The following is a 17,276-nucleotide window of genomic DNA, read 5'->3' as shown; positions in this document are numbered from 1 at the left end:
AGCCAAATCGGATAATAATTGTGTCCTCTAGTCGCTCAAGAAGTCAAGACGCCAGATCGGTTCATATGACAGCTATATCAGGTTATGGACCGATTTGAACTATTCTTAATACAGTTGTTGGAAGTCATAACAAAACATGTGGTGCAAAATTTCAGCCAAATCGGATAGGAATTGCGCACTCTAGACGTTCAAGAAGTCAAGACTCCTGATAGGTTTATATGACAGCTATATCAGGTTGCACCATATTCAGCACAGTTGTTGGAAGTCATAATAAAACATCTCATGCAAAATTTCAGCCAAATCGGATAAGAATTGTGCCTTCTAGCGGCTCAAGAAGTCAAGATCCCAGATGGGTTTATATGGCAGCTATAACAAAACGTGGACCGATATAGACTATTTACAATCCCAACTGACCTACACTAATAGGAAGTATTTGTGCAAAATTTCAAGCGGCTAGCTTTACTCCTTCGAAAGTTAGCGTGCTTTCGACAGACAGACGGACGGACGGACGGACAGACGGACAGACGGACAGACGGACGGACGGACAGACGGACGAACAGACGGACGGACGGACAGACGGACGGACAGACGGACGGACAGACGGACGGACGGAAGGACAGACATGGCTAGTTCGACTTAAAATGTCATGACGATCAAGAATATATGTACTTTAGTATACCCCCATCCTATGATGGAGGGTTTAAAAACACACAGAACTCGCAAAGAGTTTCCCAATGTCCATTCTATCGATGAGATCACATTGAATGGCCTATTATTCTTCTTCTCCCGCAGAGTTCATAGTTTATCGCAGATAATTAGCAAAAGCCTACATAAAATGAGAATGATTTACGCCTTACAGTTCAGTTACTTGGGGGAAACCCAAACAGACAGTCAGATTAGCGGTATAACAGAAAATAATTTAAAAGAACAATTAAAGAAAACCCCAACAAACATGAGAATGTTAAGCATAGTGGGTATGCTGCAACTCCTCATCGTTCTGGGATTCTCACAAGCATCGCCCCTCAAAGACAGCCAAGAGGACGATGCCATACGACAAACCAATGCTGAAGAGATACTGCGCTACATGAATACATCTGTGGATCCTTGCGAGGATTTCTATGAATTCACTTGCGGAAATTATGCCAAATACCATAAGGCTACCATGGAAAATTCCGAAATCAGTTTATTGCGTCAATTGCATTCCACCATGAATGAAAAGTTCAAATCGTTGCTGCTGACAGCAGATTCGCCCTCGGACTCGATGATAGAGCGACAAGCCAAGACCTTCTATAGGTCATGTTTAAATCTGTACTCATAACAACACACCTATGAGGAAAGCGTAGCGCAGCTGCTGGCAGAATTTGGACAAATGCCCGCTCTAATGGAACAGCAAGGAGTCGCCTGGCAAGAAGACAATTTCGACTGGCTGGAGACTATAGCCCAAATTGCCCATAAACTTGGCATTTCAATTCTCATGCAAATTATTTTGGACATTGACTTTGCCAACAATAGCCGTAATCGTTTGTATATCTCCCAACAGGAATTTCCGTTGGGTGCCAAAGCCTCTTACCAAAACAAGGAAAACAATCCCCTAATGTATATCTTTCGGGTGGAGACTGCCAGGCAGTTAAAGATGTATTTGAAACTCGACATAACATTAGCTCGCAAGGTAGCTAAAGACATAGTCGACTTTGAGAGTATGTTGGCCGAAGGTATGGCAGATGAGCGAGATGACTTGAATATGAACGAAATGTACAAGGCATCCACTTTGGAGGAGGCCCAGGCAGAATATGCCCCGCACATGGATCTCAGGAAACAGGCTACGGCCATCTTGGATACTTTGCCGCCGAATATCGAGGGTTATGCTATGCACGGTTACTTGGAGCAGCTCTTCAAAACCATATCCAAAGTTCCCAAAAGTACTGTGGCCAATTACATTTTCTTCCAAATGCTATCGCGATTCGTAGTTGATGTGGATGAAAGAGAAGCGAAACGTCAAGATGACTGCCTGAATAACATGAAGAAATATTTCTACAAGCATCTGGATAATATGTTCTATCACCATGAAATATCCAATGACACCGCAGAGCCTGTTGCTGAGATGTGGCAGCTGTTGAAGGACTCTTTCCAAACTTCTCTGCAGCAGCTCAATTGGATACAGGAGGGTACCCGACAAAAATCCATACAGAAACTCCAAGCCATGAATCAAGACATTCTTAACTATGAAGACCACAATTTAACCAAAACATATGCCAATCTAAACCTGCTAGACAACGACTACTTGGGAAATGTTAGGCAAATGCTTGAGCTAGGGGCCGCCAGCGAGAGAGCCAAAGTAAATGAACCACCTCAAGTCAAGAAAACCGCTAGTGAGTTGTCTACATCTCCCGCATACATGAAACTTGAAAATGCAATCAAAATTCCGGTGGTCTTCCTGCAGCCTCATACCACTTTTTCCAAGCATTTTCCCAATGCCTACAATTTTGGAACAATGGGCTCCGTATTGGCCCATGAACTTGTCCATGGTTTCGATAAAGATGGGCAATATTTCGACCTGAAGGGTAACAATCGTCTATGGTGGGATGCCGAGTCCAGCGCAGAGTTTGAAACTCATACCAAATGTTTAAGAGACCAATACCGAGGCTTCATCTATGAGGGTCAACCCTTGGGGGATATACCAAATCAAGCCGAAAATATTGCAGACAATGGGGGCATACGCACGGCCTATCTGGCCTATTTGAAATGGTCTGTAGAAGCTGCTGCTGAGAACGATCAACACAAATTGAAATTGAAAACTCTGCCCGGCCTAAGCTACAACAATCGGCAATTGTTTTTCATTAGCTATGGTCACTTATGGTGCAAACAAACTCTTAAAGCTTTCAAAACTTCTTTCGCTTCCATGGACACGCATGTGCCCAGCAAATTTCGAGTTAATGGACCCCTGGCAAATTTGGAAGAGTTCTCCACAGAGTTCAAATGCCCAGAGGGCAGTAACATGAATCCTGTAAAAAAATGTAAAATTTATTGAAAATTAAATTCCACTAATAAACAAGTAAAAGCGTGCTAAGTTCGGCCGGGCCGAATCTTGGGAACCCACCACCATGAATTCTGCTAAAAATCTATACAAAATCAATTTAGTTGAAGGGCATTATTTTAATCTACATATCAAACTTTTGTCAAACCAGCAAAAATTAAGGCTCTAGGAACCGAACAAGGATGATCGAGAGACCGGTTTACATGGGAGCTATATCAGGATCTTGACCGATTTGAACCGTACTTGGCACATTTGTTGGAAGTGCAAAATTTCAGCCAAATTGGTTGAAAATTGAGCCTTCCAGGGGCTCAAGAAGTCATACAGGGAGATCGGTTTATATGGGAGTTACATCAGGTTCTTGACCGATCTGGACCGTAAATGGCACAGTTATTGGAAGTAACAACAGAACACTATGTGCAAAATTTCGGCCAAATCGGACAAAAATTGCTGCTTCCAGGGGCTCAAGAAGTGAAATCGTGAAATCGGTTTATATGGGAGCTATATCAGGTTCTTGACCGATTTGAACCGTACTTTACACAATTGTTAGAAGCCATAAGAGAATACTATGTGCAAAATTTCAGCAAAATCGGATGAAAATTTCGGCTTCCAGGGGCTCAAGAAGTCAAATGGGGAGATCGGTTTATATGGGAGCTATATCAGATTCTTGACCGATATGAACCGTACTTGGCACAGTTGTTGGAAGTTATAACAGAACACCACATGCTCAATTTCAGCCAAATCGAATGAAAATTGAGCCTTCCAGGGGCTCAAGAGTCATATCGAGATATCGGTTTATATGGGAGCTATATCAGGTTCTTGACCGATTTGAACCGTACTTAGCACAGTTGTTGGAAGTCATAACAAATCACTATGTGCAAAATATTAGCCAAATTGGATGAAAATTGCGACTTCTAGGGGCTCAAGAAGTCAAATGGGGAGATCGGCTTATATGGGAGCTATATCCAAATCAGAACCGATATGGCCCATTTGCAGTCCCCAACGACCTACATCAATACTAAGTATGTATGCAAAATCAAGCGGCTAGCTTTAAGCGCTCGACTGCTGTCATGATTTTATAGTGACGTAGGTTGTTGGGGATTGCAAATGGCCCATATCGGTTCAGATTTAGATGTAGCTCCCATATAATCCGATCTCCCGACTTTTATAAATGATCCGAATCAGTCCATAATCTGATATAGCTTCCCATCTCCCGATTTGATTTATTGAGACTTACAAGCCGCAATTTTTGTTCGATTTGGCTAAGATTTTGCATGTGATGTTCCGTTATGACTTCCACCAACTGTTTTAAGTACGGTCCATGTCGGTCTATAACCTGATATAGCTCCCATATAAACCAATCTCCCGATTAGATTCTTGAGCCTCTGAGAGCTGCAATTTTTGTTCAATTTGGCTAAAATTTTACATTTAGTGGACTGTTATGACTTCCAACAACTATGCAAAGTACGGTCCGAATCGGTGTATAACCTGATATAGCTCCCATATAAACCGATCTCCCGATTTGACTTCTTGAGCCCTTACAAATCACAATTTTTGTCCGATTTGGCTGAAATTTTGCAGGTAGTATTCTGTTATGACTTCCAATAGCTGTGTTAAGTACGGTCCGAATCGGTATATAACCTGAAATAGCTCCCATATAAACCGATCTCCCGATTTGACTTCTTACGCCCTTAGAAGCCGCAATTTTTGTCCGATTTGGCTGAAATTTAGCATGGTGTGTTCTGTTATGACTTCAAATAACAGTGGCAAGTATGGACCGAATAGGTCTATAACCTGATATAGCTCCCATATAAACCGATCTCCCGATTTAACTTCTTGAGCCCCTTAAAGCCACAATTTTTTACCGATTTAGCTGAAATTTTCTTTTTAGTGTTCTGTAATGACTTCCAACAGCTATGCTAAGTACGGTCCGAATCGGTGTATAACCTGATATAGCTCCCATATAAACCGATCTCCCGATTTGACTTCTTGAGCCCCTGAAAGCTGTAATTTTCGTCCGATTTGGCTTAAATTTTACGCGTCGTGTTCTCCAATGACATTCAGAAATTGTGCCACATACGGTCCAAATTAGTCCATAACCTGATATAGCTGCCATATAAACCGATCTCGAATCTTGACATCTTGAACTGCCAGAGAGCGCAATTCTTATCCGACTTGGCTGAAATTTGAAAGCTGAAACCGTGCCAAGTATATTCTTAATCGGTTCATTACCTGATATAGCTCCCCTACAAAAAGATTTCTCTATAATCCTATTTGGCTAAAATTTTGAACGAAGCGTTTTGTTATGACTTTCAACAACTGCGCCAAGTATGGTCTTATTCGGTTTATAACCTGATATAGTTCCCATATAAACCGATCTCCCGATTATATTTCTTGAGCATATAGAGGGCGCAATTCTTATCCGATTTGGCTGAAATTTTGCTCAATGACTTCAACTTTAGTCTCCATCGGATCATAAATTCGTAAAGCTCATTTGTTATGTCAGTGAAGATAAATAGTGGAGACACAAACCACAAACTTAGCAGCACTCTGTTAGAGGCAATAGCAGATCACTGTTTAAAATTTTAGACCATACTTGGCACGATTGTTGGAGGTTAATCGGATAATAATTGCGCCCTCTAGCGGCTGAAGAAGTCAAAATACAAGATTGGTTTATATGGCAGCTATATTAGGTTATGGACCGATTTGGACCATATATAGCACAGTTTTTGTAGGTCATAACAAAACACCTCATGCGAAATTTCAGCTAAATCGGATAAAAATCGCACACTCTAGTGGCGCAAGAAGTCAAGATCCATGATCGGTTTATATGGCAGCTATATCAAAACATTGACCGATATGAGGGGAGACTCTCCCCAAGGGAGGGTAGACTGTAAAGACTCGGCTACTAAAAAAAGTTCCCTTATCGTTGATAAACTCAACTTGAATCGAAAAGCACTCATTGATGTATGAAAAGTTTGCCCCTGCTCGGTTCCTGGCCAAATTTTTACTCTACTCCCAAATGCCTTTCTTTTCAGCTCTATATTACAGTATTGGTAAATATTTCGGGTTTAGGAGGTAAAGGGTGATTTTTTTGAGGTTAGGATTTTCATGCATTAGTATTTGACAGATCACGTGGGATTTCAGACATGGTGTCAAAGAGAAAGATGCTCAGTATGCTTTGACATTTCATCATGAATAGACTTACTAACGAGCAACGCTTGCAAATCATTGAATTTTATTACCAAAATCAGTGTTCGGTTCGAAATGTGTTCAAATTTTGACAAATTTTGTTCAGCGATGAGGCTCATTTCTGGTTGAATGGCTACGTAAATAAGCAAAATTGCCGCATTTGGAGTGAAGAGCAACCAGAAGCCGTTCAAGAACTGCCCATGCATCCCGAAAAATGCACTGTTTGGTGTGGTTTGTACGCTGGTGGAATCATTGGACCGTATTTTTTCAAAGATGCTGTTGGACGCAACGTTACGGTGAATGAACACATTTCGAACCGAACACTGATTTTGGTAGTAAAATTCAATGATTTGCAAGCGTTGCTCGTTAGTAAGTCTATTCATGATGAAATGTCAAAGCACACTGAGCATCTTTCTCTTTGACACCATGTCTGAAATCCCACGTGATCTGTCAAATACTAATGCATGAAAATCCTAACCTCAAAAAAATCACCCTTTATTTCGGGAGTGGTCACTTGGCCATCAAAGTAAATATAAGATTCGCGTTCCACTTTCAGAAACATTTGGTATGAGTCCCATAATGGCATGATAGGTAAATAAGTTGTGTTTGAAGGTGGAATGGACTCCAGGGTCTTTGTCCCGAAAATCAATAAATATCCACCCCAAATAGCTTTTATATAATAGGGAGGTATTTTGGGGTGGTGCGGCTCCCCCAAACACATGGCTCTATATTGCCGTGATTGGTCTATATATCCATTTGGCGGGTTTTGGGCTGTCCCCGCGGCATCGGTCCCCAACAATAGAAAACATGTTTTTTTTTGATGATTGTTAAAATGCAAAAAATTTCGAACTAATCGCATTACCAAACTGGTATTTTTGAAACGAGGGTAAAAAGAAGTGCTTTTTAGGGTAGACATTTCGATTCAAATATGGATATCAAATTCGTGTCCACTCCCAAATCCCTTTATATTGAATCGTTTGATAGGTGTTTTGGGGTTGGGGAGGCCCCCGGCACTTTGACCTGAAACTTCATATCACATTCGTTATTTACTCCCAAATACCGTTGATTTGAGCTCCATATTGCTGTAGTCGGAAATAAAGTTCAGTTTAAGGGGTGATTTAGGGCGTACCCCCAAAATTGGATATCAAATTCGTTTTCTATTCTCAAATAACTTTCATTTGAGTGCCATATTGCCATAATGGGTCAATGGGTCAATTAATCTATTCGACGTATTTTTAGAAGGAAAAGAGCCACCTTGACTTGAACGCAAATTTTAATGTCATATTTTTAATCTACTCCCAAATATCTTTCATTTGAATCCTATATAGCCATGATCGGCTGATATGCTCATTTGGAGGTGAGGCGACCTCCCATTACATGGACCTAATTTGTAATCCACTGCCGGATACTTTTCATTAGTGTCCCATATTGATAGGAATGTCGAATATGTCTACTTGGAGGAGTTTTTGGGTTGGGGCAGCCCGCTAGGTACTTGGACCAAAATTTAATATGATTTTCATTTTCCAGTCTCCGATACCTTTCATTTGATACCCATATTGTGCCCATCAGTCATCTTTTGGATTTGGGTGGCGTTTTTGGTGAGGAGGGGAGAGGCAGCCACCATTTGATATCTAAAAATTATATAACCTATGTTTAATTTTTTTGATTCTACGGAACAAACAAACAAACCGAGTCCCATATAGTCATGGTGGGTCATTTGCCCATTTGGGGAGTTTTTGGGGGGTGGGGTGAGCCCCTACACTTCGATCGGATTTTGTATGCCAGATTCGTAATCTACTCCCGAATACCTTTTACTTAAGCCCCATATTGATATGGACGACCAATTTGTCTGTTTTTAGATATTTTAGGGTTAGGGGGACTTCCTGGGTACTTGGACCCAATTTTTAATACCATATTTGTATTCTACTCTTTAATGCCTTTCATTTGATATCCATATTGTCTTTATTGGTCCACTTGTGATTTTGGGTGGTATTTTTGGGGTAACGGAGGAGGGTCCGCCCCCTTCCGATATTAACAAATCATAAAGCGTATTTCTTCTTCCTGACCATATTCGTAATCTACTCCCGAATACCTTTCATTTGAGTCCTATATTGTCATGATTGTCAAAAAAATACATTTGAAGGGGTTTTTGGGGGTAGCGCGGGCCCCCAGGTACTTGGACCCAACTTTTATTATGAAATTCGTACTCTTCTTTTGAATACCTTTCATTTGAATCCCATATTGTCCTGATCGCTCCACTTTTATTTTGGGGTCGTACTTTTAGGGTAAGGGGGAGAGTCCGCTCCCCCTCCTCATTTTTTATGTCATATTTGTAATCACCTCTCGAATACATTTCATTTGAGTCCCATATTTATATGTACGTCCAATATGTTTGCTTAGGGAACTTTTGGGGTTGGAGTGGCCTCTGGATTCCTTGGATCCAACTTTTAATATGATATTCGTATTTTATTCGCCAATAGCTTTCATTTGATACCTATATTGTCCCCATCGGTCCACTTTTGATTTTAAGTAGTGTTTTTGGGGTAACGGGGGAGGGTCCGCCCACTTCCAATATCAACAAACTAAAAACCCTTTTCCTCCTTCCTGACCACCGAATACCTTTTATTCGAGTCCCATATTGTCATTATCGTCCAATAATCGTTTGGGGTCGGGGCGGCCCCCCAGTTACTTGGATCCACCAACACTGTGGTACAGGGTATTATAGATTTGTACCGATCGACTCAGAATCACTTTCTGATTCGATTTAGCCATCCATGTATTCTTGTAATCAAAGTGCAGGTCGTATTTGTTGCTCGATTGTCACGAAATTTTGCACATATCACTTTTTCGCCCCAATGACAAACGCTATTGATTTTGAAAAAAATCGATTCAGATTTAGATATAGCTCCCATATATATCTTTCATCCGATATGGCTTTTTCAGGCTGTAGAAGCCACAATTTTCGTCTGATCTTCACAACATTTGGCATTGGGTGTTTTATTTGAGGTCTTCATATTTGTGGAAAATTTCATAAAAATCGGTTCAGATTTAGACATAGCTCCCATATATATATATCGCCCGATTTGCACTTAAATGGCCGTAGTAGCTTCAATTTTCATCCGATCTGCACAAAATTTGGCTCAGTCTGTTTTGTTACTGCACTTAATATATCTGGATTTCATTTCATAAAAATAGGTTCAGATTTAGATATAGCTCCTATATATATCTTTCATCCGATTTGAACTATTATAGCTGTAGAACCCACAATTTTGGTCCGATCTTCACCAAATTTGGCGTGGAGTCGTTTTTCTGGAGTCTCAATGTATTTCATAAAAATCGGTTTAGATTTAGATATAGCTCCTATATATATTTTTCATCCAATTTGGCTTTTTAAGACTGTAGAAGCCACAATTTTGGTCCGATCTTTACAAAATTTTGCATGAGGTGCTTTATTTGACTTCTTTATATATGTGAAAAATCGGTTTAGATTTAGATATAGCTCCACTGATGTATATTTCATCCGATATGAAATTTTAAGGCAGTAAAATCCACAATTTTGGTCACATCTCTACAATCTAGGGCGTGAGATGCTCTATTTGACTTCCCACTATGTGTCATTAACATTGGCACAGGTTTCGTTATATCTCCCACATAATCGTTTATCCGATATGGCCTTTTAAAGATGTTGAAATCCAAGGAAAATCTTACAAGGTTCTAAATTGCTATTTTAATTGGCATCTAAATTAAAGTCTGACTAGATTTCCACATAAGTTTTGCATATAAAAAGTACTACATGCACTAGGTGGTGTAGGGTATTATATAGTCGGCACCGCCCGACTTTTGCCTTTCCTTACTGGTTAATACGAAATTCGTAGTCTTCTCCTGAATACCTTTCATTTGAATCCCATATTGTCCCGATCGTTTCACTTTTATTTTGGGGTCGTACTTTTAAGGTAAGGGGGATGGTCCGCCCCCCCCCCCCCCCCCCTACCTACCTACCTATCAATTCATTATACAGCCTATTGCTCCTTCCGGATCATTCCCCACAATCTGTGAAAATTTGAAAGAAATCGGTTCAGCCGTTTTTTAGTCTATACGGAACAAACAAATTTACAAACCCACAAACAAACAAACAAACAATCATACAAACAATCAAACAAACAAACACAAATTCATTTTTCTATATAAGATATGGGGCTATATCTTTTTATAGACCCATTCGCCCATTCGGATCATACTTGGCATGGATGTTGGATGTCATAACACAAGTCTTTATTCTCAATTTTGCCAAATCGGATAAAAATGGAGACTTCTAGGGGCTCAAGAAGTCAAAACCGGGGATCGGTTTATATGGGGGCTATATCCAAATCTAAACCGATATGGCCCATTTGGAATCCCCAACGACCTACACTAATAACAAGTATCTGTGCAAAATTTCAAGCGGCTAGCTTTACTCGTTCGACCGCTATCGTGATTTCGACGTACGGACGGACGGACGGACATGGCTAGATAGACTCAGACCCTTTTATGGGGTCACAGAGCAATACTTCGAGGTCTTACGAACGGCCTGATTGAATTAGTATACCCCCATCCAATGATGGTGGGTGGGTGGATAAACATTTGGTTTTTCCGCTACTAATTACGGTTAATTAAAATTTCGCTCAATGTTTAAATGGTTATGGGGTTTAAAGAGCCAAAAGCCCCAATGGTAGCGCCACTGTGGCAAAAAGTTTAAATCGCCTTATAATTTCTTATGACAAGTATTTTGTGCATCTATCCATCATTACCCTAAATGCTGATTTGTTGCAAACATTGTTTCCATTCTCCTCTGTGTTCTACTTCTCAGCCATAGTTCAAAGATTATCGCTGATGTTTGAAAATTCAGATTGCATGGCCTCATAGAATTTAGCGCAAAGACATTGTTGTGCACTCTTGCTTGCCTCAAATCGATTTTAGTTTAATCGAGGCGATTTCAAGAGACGGCAGTACAAATAGATAGCACCAAAGGACGCTGTCTTTCCGAATTCTATAACAATGAGGGTAGTTGGGAGACTTGTAGGTATCCTCTGGTTGCTTGGGATATCACAAGCAAACCCCATCAACCAGCCCCAAGAGGAGACAACCATACGCCAAAGCAAGGCCCAGGAGATATTGCGCTACATGAACACCACAGCAGATCCTTGTGAGGATTTCTATGAGTTCACCTGCGGCAATTATGGCAAATATCATACGCCCAGTCAGGAAAATCCTAAAATTGGAGTTATGCAAAATTTACAAACCAAAATGAAGGAAAAGCTCAAAGTGTTGTTGGCAGCAAGAGACTCTCCCTCCGATACGGCAATAGATAAGCAGGCCAAGATCTTCTATAGGTCATGTCTAAATATGGCTGCGAATAACCAAAGCCATGCAGATAAACGTAAAGCTATTGCCCATGAATTTGGTCAGGTGCCCATTTTAATGGAACAGGAGGGTGTGGCTTGGCCGGCGGAAAATTTCGATTGGCTACACACGGTAGCCAACATGGCCCACAAACTGGGCGTTGTGGTACTTTTGGAGTTTGGTGTGGCCATCGATTTCGCCAACAACAGTGTAAATCGTTTGTACATCTCCCAGCAAGAGTTTCCCGTGCCCTCCAAGGCCATTTATCTAAAGGAGGAGTATAAACCCCTGAGGGATCATTACAAGAATGCCATTGCCGCCGACTTGATGGTTTTCTTGAATGTCAGTGCTGAGTTGGCCACTCAGGCTGCCGATGCCATAGTTGATTTTGAGTGCATGCTGGCCGAAGGCATGATGGATGCTCAGGAGGGCCTAGGCATGGCTGAGCTGTATAAACTAATGACGCAGGAGGAGGCTTTCAAGAAATATGCCTCTCACATGGACATCAAGAAACATGCCTCTGATGTTTTTGGCCCTTTGCCAGAGGACCTGAAGGTCTATATGCAGCATGATTATTTTGTGCATTTGCATAGCACCGTATCCAAAGTACCCAAGAGCACTCTGGCCAATTATATTTTCTATAAACTGTTGAAAAACTTTATATTTGTGCAACCGGAAACGGAGGAAAAGCGTCAGAATGAATGTTTGGATGCCATGAAAAAATATTTCTTTAAAAATTTGGACAACATGTACTACCGCCACCAGATTACCAGTGACTCGGGCAAGGGGATTTCAGAGATATGGCAGCAATTGAAAAACAGCTATCAGAAATCCCTGGAATCCACCGAGCTCAATTGGATTCAAGAGGATACTCGCAAATATGCGGTGAAAAAACTTCAAGCCATGAGCATAGAAATTTTGTCCTACGAACATTACGATTTCAACAAAACCCATGGAAATCTGAGCTTGGATGAGCACGACTACATAGGGAATCTAAGAAAAATGCTTGAGGTAATGGCCGCCATAGAAAGGGCCAAAATTAATGAACCCCCACAGTCGATAGATTTTGGGCAGCAAGTGTCTATGACCCCTGTACACATGGTGCTGGAAAATGCCATAAAAGTTCCAGTGGCCTTTCTGCAACCGCAGACCACCTGGTCTCAGCACTTTCCGAATGCCTTGAATTATGGCTCCATGGGTTCAGTTTTGGCTCATGAGCTATTGCATGGTTTCGACGATACCGGACGCACCTACGATCTGAGGGGTAACAACTATGAATGGTGGGATTCCGAATCCAGTGCTCAGTTTGATAATCGCACAAAATGTCTGCGAACTCAATATACCGGCTACTCGTACGGAGGACATCAATTACCCGATATGGCAAATCAAGGTGAAAATATTGCCGATAATGGAGGTGTGCGCATGGCCTATCAGGCCTATATGAATTGGTTCAACAATGCCAAACCCAGCATGGAGATGGAAACATTGCCCGGTCTGAACTATACAAATTGGCAGCTGTTCTTTATAGGCTATGCTCAAATTTGGTGTGAAACCACTTTGGAGGAATTTCAAAGTGCCATGGCCTCCATGGATGCCCATGTGCCAGAAAAGATGCGAGTTATTGGACCGCTATCGAATTTTGAGGAATTTTCAAAGGCCTACCAGTGTCCCCTGGGAAGTGGTATGAATCCCCAGAAGAAGTGTAAAATTTATTGAAATATTTTGGATCATAACAAGAAAAATATAAAAATTTTATTGAACATTTGAAAAGATAATAAATAAATGAAGATAGGTTTCATTCAATCCTGTGTTTTGCCCAAAAAGTAATTGCGGATTTTTTAAAAGAAAGTAAATGCATTTTTAATAAAACTTAGAATGAACTTTAATCAAATATACTTTTTTTACACTTTTTTTCTAAAGCAAGCTAAAAGTAACAGCTGATAACTGACAGAAGAAAGAATGTAATTGCAGAGTCACAAGCTGTGAAAAAATTTGTCAACGCCGACTATATGAAAAATCCGCAATTACTTTTTGGGCAACCCAAAATGTCCATAATCGTTGATGTTAGAAAACTTAGAAAGCAGCAGTTTGGGTTTTTTTAGTATTGAATTTCCATCCGTATTTAATTTTATTTTTTTTTTTATATCTCTAGCCAAACCGGATCTGCTTCGCAACGCCTTCTTTAACGCTCTTAAAGCCAAAACATAAGGAGGGTCTCGCTTACCTCTGTACTTCAATTACATCAATTCGATATCCACATTTGGGACGAAATGTCCCCATCTTAAAACTCTACCCAAACATGACTAATATATCGACCATTGCAATATAGGGCTCAAATAAAAAGTACAAAGGCCAAAACAGAATGAGCGCGCGTTGAGCTTTGTTTTTGAGCGTTGCGTTAAAAAAATTCAAATATTCAAATAAATTCCACAAAAGAAACACGCAAAAGTTATAAAATTTTCACACAGGTAAGCGAGTCCCTCAATACTTCGACCTGATTTTGTATGACAGTTTTGTAGACTGCTCTCGAATACCTTTAATTTGAGCCCCATATTGATATGAACGTTCAATTTGTCTGCTTGGAGGAGTTTTGGGGTTAGGGCTACTTCCTGGGTACTTGGACCCAATTTCCACTACCAAATTCGTATTTTACTCTTCAATACCATTCATTTGACACCCATAATGTTCTTATCGGTTTACTTTTGATTTTGGGTGGGGTTTTTGCAGTTACAGGGGAGGGTCCGCCCCCCCTCCGGTATCAATAAATTATAAAGCCTATTCCTCCTTCCTAACCATATTCGTAGTCTACTCCAGAAGACCTTTCATTTGAGTCCCATTTTGTCAAAATCGTCCAATAAAGTCATTTTAGGGGGTTTTGGGGTTGGGGCGGCCCCACAATTAAATGGATCCAATTTTTAAAACGAAATTCGTGCTCCACTCCTTAAAACCTTTCATTTGAGTCCCATACTGCCCCGATTATTACGCTTTTATTTTTGGGTCGTACTTTTGTGGTAAGGGGAAGGGTCCGCCCCCCTTTCGATATGAAATAAATTATATAGCCTATGTTTTCTTCCAGACCAACCTACACAATCTGTGAAAATTTCAAGGTAATCGGTTTAGCTATTTTTGAGTATATACGTACAAACAAACAAACCGACTGACAAACAAACAACCAAATAAACACAAAATCATTTTTATACCCTCCACCATATGATGGGGGGTATACTAATTTCGTCATTCTGTTTGTAACTACTCGAAATATTGGTCTGAGACCCCATAAAGTATATATATTCTTGATCATTGCGACATTTTATGTCGATCTAGCCATGTCCGTCCGTCTGTCCGTCCGTCCATCTGTCTGTCTGTCGAAAGCACGCTAAATTCCGAAGGAGTAAAGCTAGCCGCTTGAAATTTTGCACACATACTTTTTATTAGGGTAGGTCGTTTGGTATTGTAAATGGGCCATATCGGTCCATGTTTTGATATAGCTGCCATATAAACCCATCTTGGGTCTTGACTTCTTGAGCCTCTAGAGTCCGCAATTCTTATCCGATGGGGATGAAATTTTGCACGACGTGTTTTGTTATGATATACAATTACTGTGCTGAGTATGGTGCAAATCGGTCCTTAACCTGATATAGCTGTCATATAAACCGATCTTGGGTCTTGACTTCTGGAGCCTCTAGAGTGCGCAATTCTTATCCGATTGGAATGAAATTTTGCACGACGTGTTTTGTTATTATATCCAAAAACTGTGCCAAGTATGATTCCAATCGGTTCATAACCTGATATAGCTGTCATATAAACCGATCTTGGGTCTTGACTTCAGGAGCCTTTAGAGTGCGCAATTCTTATCCGATTGGAATGAAATTTTGCACGACGTGTTTTGTTATGATATCCAACAACTGTGTCAAGTATGGTTCAAATCGGTTCATAACCCGATCTGGGATTTTGACTTCTTGAGCCTCAAGAGGTCGCAATTATTATCCGATTTGCCTGAAATTTTGTACGACGGATTCTCTCATGACCATCAACATACGTGTTTATTATGGTCTGAATCGGTCTATAGCCCGATACAGCTCCCATATAACTCGATCTCTCTATTTTACTTCTTGAGCCCCCAAAGGGTGCAATTCTTATTCGAATTGGCTGACATTTTACACAGGTCTCCAACATATACTTTAATTGTGGTCCAAACCGGACCATAACTTGATATCGCTCTAATAGCAGAGCAAATCTTTTCTTATATCCTTTTTTGCCTAAGAAGAGATGCCGGGAAAAGAACTCGACAAATGCGATCCATGGTGGAGGGTATATAATATTCGACCCGGCCGAACTTAGCACGCTTTTACTTGTTATATATAAGATTTTTATACCCACCAACGAAAGATGAGGGAATATTCATTTTGTCATTCCGTTTGCAATACATCGAAATATCCATTTCCGACCCTATAAAGTATATATATAAAGGGTGATTTTTTTGAGGTTAGGATTTTCATGCATTGGTATTTGACAGATCACGTGGGATTTTAGACATGGTGTCAAAGAGAAAGATGCTCAGTATGCTTTGACATTTCATCATGAATAGACTTACTAACGAGCAACGCTTGCAAATCATTGAATTTTATTACCAAAATCAGTGTTCGGTTCGAAATGTGTTCATTCACCGTAACGTTGCGTCCAACAGCATCTTTGAAAAAATACGGTCCAATGTTTCCACCAGCGTACAAACCACACCAAACAGTGCATTTTTCGGGATGCATGGGCAGTTCTTGAACGGCTTCTGGTTGCTATTCACTCCAAATGCGGCAATTTTGCTTATTTACGTAGCCATTCAACCAGAAATGAGCCTCATCGCTGAACAAAATTTGTCAAAATTTGAACACATTTCGAACCGAACACTGATTTTGGTAATAAAATTCAATGATTTGCAAGCGTTGCTCGTTAGTAAGTCTATTCATGATGAAATGTCAAAGCATACTGAGCATCTTTCTCTTTGACACCATGTCTGAAATCCCACGTGATCTGTCAAATACTAATGCATGAAAATCCTAACCTCAAAAAAATCACCCTTTATAATCCGATTTTGGTGAAATTTGGGACAGTGAGCTGTGTCGGTCCCGATTTGGATATAGCAGCCATTTGGCCCAAAACGGACCATATTTCGATAAAGCTGCTATTAGGGCATAAATTATGCATTTATCACCGGATTATGTATACCCGAGGTGGTGGCTATCCAAAGTTCGGCCCGGCCGAACTTAACGCCTTCTTACTTGTTTTCTGGTGTTCCCGCCAGGATTCGAACCCCGCCGTTCAGCGTCATAGGAGGGCATGCTTACATCTGCACTTTAATGGCCTTCAAAACGGGGCACTCATTTCACATGTCTATGACTAGTGTCCGATACAAGTCCAACATCTGTGAGATACTAAGCCATGTAAAAATTTCTCTCCAAAGAGGTGTCGCACTGCGGTACACCGTTCGGACTCGGCTATAAAGAGGCGGCCGCTTATTATTGAGCTTAAACTAGAATCGGACTGCACTCATGGGAAATATTTGTATTTGTGCCCCTGTTAATGGAATGTTCATGGTCAAATTTGAATATGCAGGTTGGAAAGAGGGTGCGGATATTAATCCGCCGCATACCGCTATGGACATACACCTAAGCCAATAATA

At 40.7% G+C, this 17,276-nt stretch overlaps 3 protein-coding genes across 3 annotated transcripts; all 3 read left to right on the top strand.

Moving 5' to 3' along the window:
* The first annotated feature begins 822 nt into the window (after positions 1-822).
* On the top strand, positions 823-1,318 carry LOC106096232 (neprilysin-2-like). The gene has a single exon (XM_013263878.2). It carries the CDS (start codon positions 836-838, stop codon positions 1,316-1,318), a length of 483 nt encoding a protein of 160 aa, XP_013119332.2. The 5' UTR covers positions 823-835.
* A 51-nt stretch (positions 1,319-1,369) lies between these two features.
* On the top strand, positions 1,370-3,106 carry LOC106096231 (neprilysin-4). Its single transcript, XM_013263877.2, has one exon. The coding sequence runs from the start codon at positions 1,370-1,372 to the stop codon at positions 3,026-3,028; it is 1,659 nt and encodes a 552-aa protein (XP_013119331.2). The 3' UTR covers positions 3,029-3,106.
* Positions 3,107-11,161: 8,055 nt separating this feature from the next.
* LOC106096225 (membrane metallo-endopeptidase-like 1) lies at positions 11,162-13,405 on the top strand. Its single transcript, XM_013263870.2, has one exon. The coding sequence runs from the start codon at positions 11,258-11,260 to the stop codon at positions 13,316-13,318; it is 2,061 nt and encodes a 686-aa protein (XP_013119324.2). The 5' UTR covers positions 11,162-11,257; the 3' UTR covers positions 13,319-13,405.
* Positions 13,406-17,276: the final 3,871 nt, after the last annotated feature.

The sequence above is a fragment of the Stomoxys calcitrans genome, chromosome 2 (assembly GCF_963082655.1).
Source record: "Stomoxys calcitrans chromosome 2, idStoCalc2.1, whole genome shotgun sequence".
NCBI classification, from domain to species: Eukaryota; Metazoa; Arthropoda; class Insecta; order Diptera; family Muscidae; genus Stomoxys; species Stomoxys calcitrans.
The sequence above is the reverse complement of the archived record's forward strand: the minus strand, read 5'-3'. Positions and strand labels throughout refer to the sequence as shown.

Coding starts and splice junctions, on each gene's coding strand:
- LOC106096232 (XM_013263878.2), top strand. CDS start 836: ATGAGAATGATTTACGCCTTACAGTTCAGTTACTTGGGGGAAACCCAA.
- LOC106096231 (XM_013263877.2), top strand. CDS start 1,370: ATGCCCGCTCTAATGGAACAGCAAGGAGTCGCCTGGCAAGAAGACAAT.
- LOC106096225 (XM_013263870.2), top strand. CDS start 11,258: ATGAGGGTAGTTGGGAGACTTGTAGGTATCCTCTGGTTGCTTGGGATA.